This window comes from Bombina bombina, chromosome 5 (assembly GCF_027579735.1).
Source record: "Bombina bombina isolate aBomBom1 chromosome 5, aBomBom1.pri, whole genome shotgun sequence".
Taxonomy (NCBI): Eukaryota; Metazoa; Chordata; class Amphibia; order Anura; family Bombinatoridae; genus Bombina; species Bombina bombina.
The window spans coordinates 984,378,349-984,388,194 of NC_069503.1; the positions used below are offsets into that span (position 1 = coordinate 984,378,349).

General features: G+C 35.8%; 1 protein-coding gene across 1 annotated transcript; it reads right to left on the minus strand.

Moving 5' to 3' along the window:
- Positions 1-732: 732 nt before the first annotated feature.
- Positions 733-9,310, minus strand: LOC128661047 (RNA-binding protein 12B-B). The gene is made up of 2 exons (XM_053715198.1): positions 9,241-9,310; positions 733-3,362 (listed from the first exon to the last, which is right to left on the minus strand). Exon 2 carries the CDS (start codon positions 3,335-3,337, stop codon positions 1,301-1,303), a length of 2,037 nt encoding a protein of 678 aa, XP_053571173.1. The 5' UTR covers positions 3,338-3,362; positions 9,241-9,310; the 3' UTR covers positions 733-1,300.
- Positions 9,311-9,846: the final 536 nt, after the last annotated feature.

Here is a 9,846-nt window from a genome sequence, read left to right on the forward strand (position 1 = left end):
TTTACTTTGTATTTAAACAAATATCACATGCCTAGATAATGTAATTTTATTTTTCTGGGAAGGATATACTACTACACGTAAATAGACTGATATAAGTGAAAGTCTATTAGGATCACAGGGTCACCAATCTATTATTGTAACCCTCTGCTGAGAGTTTATATCTGTTTTTTTTTTTTTTTTTTAAATCTGGAGTAGACTTCCATACTCCAGAGTTTATTTTTGAATAACTGACTATTTTATTGTACAATGTTTTATTACTTGTTGTAACAACTTATATGTTATTCAATAAAGATTTTTTTTAAAAATAAATAAAAATGTTTGCTTAAAGGAAATGAAACTCCCTTTTTCTCTCATGATTCAGACAGTGCATGCAATTTAAACAACTTTCTTCTATTAACAAATTTTCTTAGTTCTGTTGGTATCGTTTTCTGAAACAAAATCTCAGATGCGTGCATGTGTATGGAGCATTATATTGCAGTTATGTAATCTATTTGCAATCTCACTAGATGGTAGCAATATTTTTACCATGTACTGCTCCAGCCACCTACCTAGGTATCTCATCAACAAAGATTATAATGGGTACAAAGTAAATTTTAAATTGCAAAGTTTTTTTTTTGTTTTTTTTTTAAATTGTATGCTCTATCGGAATCACAAGAGAAATGTTTTGTGTTAAATAAACCTTTTCTCTACTTATGCAAGCAATTTAATGTTCATTCACATCCCAGTCAAAACAATGATTTTTTTTTTTTATTGGTTTCTCCAAAACCACATTTTTTAATAAATAAAAATGCAGGGGGTATTTCCTATTAGTAAAATAAAAGAAACAGAACAATGGCAAAGTTAAAATGAATACTTTAAAAAATTATAAACATGAATTGTTATAACCAGTCACTGATAAAGCAGAAAGGGTCAATGACAGTGGGATTTTTTGTTGTTTCCTATAATATGTGAAACAAACATTTAAATATTTATTACACAGACAGTACACCATCAGGAAAGGAAAAACAAATACATGAACAGTTAGGTTTCTGAAAATAAGTGTATATACAAGTCATAATATCTGAAAATATTAATCTATTATGCAACTATAGGGCTAGAAATCCTATTTGTTAGGAAGAAATGTTACTAGTACATAAAAGTTACTCAATTTTGAAGAGGAGTTTGTTTTGTACTATCTATAAACACACATACAGACACCTTCCCCGTGCAAAAAAACTCCAAAAACACAACATTGCTCCGGTTTAAAAAAAAAAACCAAAACTTTCAGAATGTATCAATAATAGCAGTTTACTGATTTACTTCAGTAAGGAACAGTTTGAGATTTTCCATTGATGTAGGGCTCTCTTACTTCCCCACTTACTATGCTCAAACTAACTTTACGTTTTCCAATAGGTCTATCATTTAGTTCGTTAACAGCAGCCAGTGCTTCCTCATAGTTTTCAAAGCAGATTATAGCATATCCAGTGCGAATTCCAGTGTTTTTATGCCTGACTGTGATTGAATTTGATATAACACTATAACCATGGAAAAAATTTAAAATCTCTTCAGCATTTGCAGTGAATGGCAAATTAGTAACTTGTACTGTTGTGAACTCACTTGGCCTACAATTAACACTTTGATGAGATGTTGATCCTCCATGACTGTAATCTATAACAGTCATGTTTCTGATGTCAACCCTTTGCTTCTCTGTGCCACCAAAATGTTTTACTTGATCAGATAAACCTACTGTCCAACCAGCTAAATCTCCAGAAGTAGATTTTAAATCAGATCTCTCAAACAAATTCTTAGGAGGTTCATGTGATTTTCCCGACCCCAAATTCTTGTTCTCATAGGAAGGGGAACGCCTTGCTTTCTTATCTACCACATCTGTGAATGTATTGAAACAAATTTCTTTTTTCTCTGCCTCTGAGATGCGTTGCAACAGGATTTCTGTTCCCAAGAAACACTGACGGTGTAACCTTTCAGCAGTTATAGCTTGTATTTCCGAAGGAAATGTAACCAGGGCTTCTCCCAGGCCTAATCCTCTTTGATCATAGAGCAAGATGATATCCTCAACTTTTACAGAAAATCCATCAAAGAACTTCTGAATATCATTTTTACTCACATCGAAATTAAAGTTTCTTAAATATATACATCTTCTTAAACTAAAACGGGATTCTGGAGTAATCAATTTAGAAACATTGTCCTCATGCGATCGCATTTTGGGTAGTGTTGGTTTTATATTGGATTCAATAAGCTCTACCATTGATTTTTTATCAATAGGGGATATGAAAACTGTACGGCTACATAAATTTTGTTTGTTCAAGTCAAGGCACTTTTGAAACTGCCTCTCATTTTGAACAACAAGAAAACATTCTCTTGTTCTGTGCCCATTCTTATCCAGTAGGAATTTTACCTGTGAATCTGACATATCACGATCACACACAAATTTTTTAATATCCTCTTTTTCCACACCAAAGGATAAGTTTTTTAGATGTATGAAAAACTCTTGCCTGAATGGTGATCCGGATCTAGCTCTTTGTTTATTTTGAGACACTTTCTCAATTTGACCACCAGCCTTGAGTGGTGATCGGGATCTAGCTCTTTGTTTATTTTGAGACACTTTCTCAATTTGACCACCAGCCTTGACCCATTCGTCTTCAGAACTCTTCCTTATTGAAATAAATCTTTCATGAATGTACTCATTATTGCGCAGCAATCCTGCATTAGCATCTTTCCCACTCCCAAATTTAACAAAACCATTTCCATTTCGTAGACCATTTGGGCGCTTTAAAAAAATAATATCATCCACAAGAAGACCATGAAAAAATGATTTAACCTCATCATAAGTTACCTTATACGGAAGGCCAAACAAAAACAAATAAGGGGTTTCTACATTGCTGAATGACTGAGATCCTTTATTTCTTTGAAAATTGTCTATGGATGATGGAGTATTAGCAGATGTTGCTCCACTGGCAAACGCTGCTTTAGTATCACCAAACCTTTCAGAAATCTCTTTATGAGCAAAGAATGGGCGTTTGGAAACCTCTGCAGAAGCTGAAGATCTTGACTCTGGTTTACAATTTTTCTCTTCTTTGAAGCTCATTTCAATAGTATGTTGCATTTCTGCCTTGCTGCTGAGAAAAAGTTGAACATTTGAGTTCTTAATTACTCCTCCTGTACGGTTAATGGCTCGTCGACCATCTTCATCTTCTGCAAATTTAATGAAAGCTTCACCAAGTTTTCCACCAATAATTCGAACACCACCTTCAGGAATATTCAATCCGGTAAAGAAATGCCGAATATCAGCCGAGTTAGCAATATCGGGAAGCCCCTGTAGGCGGATGACTAGAGCCATTCTTAGATTTAACAGAACTTATCACCTGCAAATGAAAAAGTACACAAGTTTTAAAACTACTGTCTCATATTCCATAATCTACAAGAGAAATCAGAATTTTGGCCAACAAAAATAGAAAAATTAAGTAAACATACAAAAATGAAATGCATTAACACAATGTGCAACATACCACGCAACAAAATATTATCTTCGAAAACCCTGTGAATTTTTTTTTAAACCTATTTATCTCAATACGATGCTTATTCTGCAGCTACAATCAAATAATTCTGAAAAAGTATGAGATTTAGAACATGATTTTTTTCAACCCATATGTATTTCCCACTAAATTCCCCATCTATCTACTAAATTCAAACTTAAATACAAATGTGTAAGCCTCAATTCTTCAATTTACATGCATAAACTAAGTTAGCATGAATATAACCACAGAGACAATGGAAATAAAGTATAAAAAACCCTCCAATAAAGATAAAGCCAGATAGCAATAATAATAATCAACAATTTAAATCCCAACTCCAGTCCTTTAGGATACACTAAAAGACCAGATAGAAGTACTGATATAATCAGATGCTCAGTAATTATGGTTATCTATCCTGTTCTCATGGAAGAGAATCCTAAAAATTAGGCCTGCTAGTCGGTCTGAAGAAACCATGATCTACAGGTTTCAATAAGAAATAAGGAATGGTTAGAGGTACATTAAATACAGAATTGCATAATCCACAAAAGCACAATAAAATGTCAGATTGCTTGTTTCCTTGCCCACTGTATCATGTGACAGCAATAAGCTAATTACAAACTCATATAAATGTAAAATGTTGCAAATGGTAAGTAGGAGCTCGAGCCTCAAATTGTGCATTTAAAAAAAAGCGCAATTTGATAATGGAAATAAATTGGAAAGTTGTATAAATTTGCATGCTCTATTCACAGGGATGGCAAACTGATAGACCAAGGGCCTCGTGTGGTCCTCTGTGCTAGTCTTTATGGCACCAGTGAAAAAGCACAACTAAGAATGTGTGCCATAGTTTTACTGGCCCCAGGAAAAGGAAGAAATAAAAATGTGTACCATGGGGGTGTAAAGCTTAAAAGAGCTCTCTAAAAAGGGGAAAACAGAAGATGAGGGTATCAAACAACTTTACCTAAACTCCCTGTGACATTTTTAAGCTTCTAAAATATTGACCTGTGGTACACGTTAGGAAGTTGGCCATCCTTGCTCTATATGAATCATAAAAGTTTCATTTTGACTTTAGTTCCTCTTAACCAATTTTATACACATTAGAAATCGATTAGAAGAGATTATGAGAAAGATTGAGAAAAATTAAAATGCATGGTTTATAGATCTTGAAGAAAAAAATGTCCTGAATTAAAAGCTCAAGATAGAGAGCGGCGGTGATATGTTATGTGTGCATGTGCAGCATATAGGGGAGAGATTAAAGTGCCATAAAACATTTTGCGTTATATGCATATTTTAAAAGGGTCAATTGAGGTAGAACGGTGTGGGAGAAAAAAGGGGGGGCTTAAGTATTTTAATAAAATGTCGAAAAATCTGCAAAATTACGTACACTTTAGTGTTGCCATGTGTAGCCTGCTCCACCCCCCTTATCAGTGTCCTATTCCAAACTTGTGGTATCATATAACAAAGTGTACGCGAGTATAATTACTTATGCAAGCAAGGGGGTTGAGGAGGGACAGCAGGTACTGCTATTGTTTGTTGCCAGGAGGCTTGCTCGTTTCCATGGGGATGTCACATGCTTTGTGAAAGCTTCAGCATTATACTGTGCACTGCTTTAAGTCAGGTGCCATTTGACTCTGACCCCTACCCGAGTGCATTCTGCAGAAGCTATGGCCTGGATAGCACCTTCCATATATGGAAATGCCCAGGGAGGAGCTTGCTGCAAACAAAACTATGCCTGAATTAAAGAGGTTAATGGGAGTTAAAACAGAAACCGATTTGCAGGTAAGCTTTGACTACATTATATATTTAGAAACTTATGCTAGTTCATACTGTTTTATGTCCCTTTAAGGTTCACATTTAAACAGAGGACTAAAACCAGAAATTTCCCTGCTTTTACATTAGAAGAATTGACTATGACGTAGTTTTTGTTTTTTTTTTGCCATTCAAAATACATGACCCAGAGCAGTGCATTTAATTTCAATACCCCTGCACAGCACTCAAAATAAAAAGTAGCACAGAGAATATTAATAAAATAATGCAAGTATCTAAAGTCAGGGATCAGAGTGCTGAATCAGGTAAACATACAATATTCAAGATTACTCATCTTGTGTGCAAATGTGGCAATGAAACATTTCTGGAATCTAAACTTCTGGTCTTGTGTCATAATTATAACCTGACGTAACTTGTATCTGAGTTGGTATTTTTCTGGTTGAAAGTGAATTCATCTGAATTGCTTAAAGTGGCAGTGTGTTGTAAAATGTTCTTGTCTTTAAAATGACCAGAATAGTTGAAAAATTAGAAGCTCTAACTGACCCCTGCCCTGCTGGTCCCGATTGCAATCCACCACTGATCCAATCAGCATCAATAGTCATATGACTGAGATGTGCAACTTCTCAGGACCGGCAACATTCTGCCGGGGTTAAACACACAGTAGCACAAGCTCGATAGTGGGCTCGATAGTCTGATGATTTAACGAATTAGAGCAAGTCTTTTTTATTCAACTTTTATGCCCCTTTAATGTGTTTCTAATGATCGATTTTACTTTCTGGAGTGTATTAAATTGTTTACAAACACCTAATTTGCCTTTATTTTGACATTTGAAATAGCTGTTTTTGCCTGTTTACACCGCCACCTGAAAATGTAAATATTGCAAGAAAAAAAAAAAAGGACATAAAAATCGGGGGTGGGAGATATTGGTACTAAAATGTACATTTTCTGTTGCAAGTATAGGGTTTTGTGTATCCAAACTGATAAAATAAGGAAGCCTACGTGTGTGTAGGAAATAAGATAATGCATGTTTTTTTCTGAAAGCTCAGTCCCAATTGATTGGGTTCTGGTTTCAAAGAACAGAAAAAAAGCTATTTCAAATACAAAATTAAACATAAAAACAATTCCCCATACATTTTATACACTGCAACTGATATAACGAGTCAATGAAAACACATTAAGGGGAAACTAATTTTACAGTATACTGTCCATTTAAATGCAAGCATCTTTCTACAATAAAGGTCTGGTGAGAGATTTAAAATTGTAATTTGAGTAACTTATTGATTAGGAGCAATTTATTTGTTTTGATAGACTGGGTTTTATGGTGGTCAAATTGGCTGATTGAAAAGGTATAACCAAATAACAGCGCATATTTCAGACTAGCATATGGAAAGTTAATAATTTTATGTTAATGGATGACCAATTGTTTCAGACAAGTCCTGTATTAAAGTGAATTAATTTAATAATTTAAAAAAGGTACCAAATTACAATGTATTTCATATTTTCAGTAAAGTTATTTGAATGCCAGTCATAAAAGCAGCTAGATCAAGACACAATTGTTCTTTCCTCACAGCATGCAGTTTAGGACCAGGAAGGACCATGTGTGGACATTCTGAGCAGCAGACAATTCCTGCTGCTCCTAGATTTTTCTTACACTTTATGCCCAGGATAATCAATGCCCCTCACCCAATACACAGCTCGGTATTAAAAAGGTACCGCTTACTAGCCTTGTAGGCTGCACTTGCAAGCAAAGGAAAATAACAGCAGAAGTATTAAAAAGGTACCGCTTACTAGCCTTGTAGGCTTCACTTGCAAGCAAAGGAAAATAGCAGCAGAAGTGTGTGTGTGTATATATATATATATATATATATATATATATACACATACACACACACACATACTATAGTTGCATACTATCTTTCAAAATCTATCCTTAAAGTGAATGCCAATTTTCATATGAAAGTGTCCAGTTTTTTTTTTTTTAAAAAACGACTCAAAACAGGGGCACTTTCATTCATGTAAATTGACATTGCACCAGATTTTAAAAATATTTTTTTCTTCTGAAACGCCGTTCTGAAACGATGCCCCCGCCTGTTTCTTCCTGGTTAACTTACCCAGCAATGATGAAACCGGCTTCCTCCAATCACGGCGTTGCCTCAGGCAATAATTCCCCCGAGAGGAGGAGCCTTGATTGGAAGATGCCAGAATCGTCATTGCTGACATATGAAGAGGCTTGCAACGGGCTGGTGAAGCGCTGCAGCGACTTCAAGAAGAAAAGGTATTTAAGAAAACGGGTAAAATGTAATTTTTCATGAATTAAAGTGCCCTTGATTTTAATAGTATTTTATAAAACCGGGCCCTCATTCTTGAAAGTTTACATTCACTTTAAGTGTGTGTTCTACCTAACATCTTAATTTGCCCCAGAAATGTCTCTAACATACCGGTATTATGGCTGTGCGATTAATAGCTATATGGGACTATGCAATATTTGAATTGCATGAGGCTGCATTTTTTTTTTAATCAAAAGCAAAAAAAAAAAGAAGTCCAAAATTGCTTCCTTAAAAGGGACAGTAAAGTAAATTAGACATCCATGATTTAGACAGAGCATACAATTTAACCAACTTTTCAATTTACTTCTATTTATTTAGCTTTCTTCTCTTGTAATCCTTTGATGAAAGGTTTATCTAGGTAAAGCTCAGGAGCAGCAAATAACCTAGGTTCTAGCTGCTGATTGGTGGCTGCATATAAACATGGAAGGCAACAGAAAATTGTGTGGATCGACATTTCTTCCTCCAATTTCCATTGAGAAAGCAGGCAATGCTGGTAATGTCATTTTAACATTTTGTTTTATAAGTAGAAGTTGTCCAAGAGAGCCATTAGCACCTATTGGTACAAGCCACAAAACTAAGAACCTCTTACATTTGGAAGATAAAACAAAAATCTATAAACAACAGAACAGTGTTTCTAAAACTGTTCTTTTTAACAAGCAGAGCTCTCAACTGTTCCAGACATTACAAGACTGAAATAGAACGTAATCATGCTCCCCCTCCTTCTTGTATGACCTGGTATATCTTATAGATAGATACCCGGGACTGACCAAACAGCTCCCATACCACCTGAGTACACAGCAGTTTTAGGTGTTGCTAGGCACCCCAAGGCAAAACCTTTATGGATTACATATGAATTCCACTGGTTGGACAAGCAGACAGGTAACCATGAAAACATGGATTACGTAGTAGTAAATGATAACACCACCCCTCCAGCCTTTATCGATAGCTTTGTGCCAATCTTTGTTACCATCTTTAAATTTTAACAGGCAACACGATTTTCCTTGGTAGCTCAAACCAGGTGTATAATACTAGTTCTACATACTTTGAACCACAATACAATAGACCTGTTATTAAACTGTAACTACTGGAGAACACCGCCATAACAGTTGAACTAAACACTGCATTTCCTGTTTAACGAAGGAGACTACATAAAACGACTCCATTATTATTGTGCAGCTCAGTGGCGTCATAATCACATCGCACAGCATTACGGGAATTAAACAATAAAATACGTCCTATTAACGGATCAATCACAACTTTCGCCGCAGCACCGTATTGTTAAAAAGAAAACCAATAAGCACCAACCATCCTGTTTTCAAAGGCCAAAAGTCGTGAATACAAATCCATACCAATCCGCAGGCCCAAAGCACTCCGGTGTTCTTTACACAAACGGTCCACACTACCGTGAATCCTCTACGAAAGAGACGCTGCCCAGCCTCCAAGGTAACGACGGGACACTCCATGCTTGTAACTCACAATCTGTGTGTTTTTCCGGCCTAAAGTACCAACCACGCAACTCCAAATCATTTTTTACCAGACACGCTTTATGCCATTTCCTGCGCATTACAGTATTCCAAAAGCAACAGAACGATATTTATCAACAAAGCTTCAATACAACAAAAATAACCAAACCGTACACGATTCTTCTTTAGCACTATAGGAGCACAATTTGATATAACAGTGAAAAGATGGCGGCCGAGCGAGCACTTCCTTCTACTGTGTATACCTCACAAAACCATCACCCACAGTGACGTGACGTGGGAGGGATTTGTTTTTGCTTCTGGAAATGCTAGGCTGATTGTTTTTAGTTGTGGGGATAACCGTTTTTTTTTTTAAAACTAAGCATAAGTAAACGTGTATTAAATTATAAAATATGTTTACTACCCCAATAACTATCCAGTTTGCATAAGCCCTGGCAGACATCCCAACTCTAAAGGAAGGAAATGTGTGATGGCGCTACTGAAAATAAAGAGGGATGGGCTAGTAATGTTCAGGGAGTAATGAAGTTCAGGGAGTCTCCCTGTTTGTAATAGCGACTCCCTGATGCTAGCAAATGGAATGCAATGTTCATGAAATTCCAAGTACCATGATCTAATGTGGCCCAAACCCCAAAAAGTCTTTTTTTTAAGGAATGCCTTTAGTTGCTCGGATGTTATAGAACCCTCAAAGCATGCATCAGTAACCAAAAAGCCCCCACAAAACACAAATACTACCTTATTTACTACACGTAATTAAACTTCGTA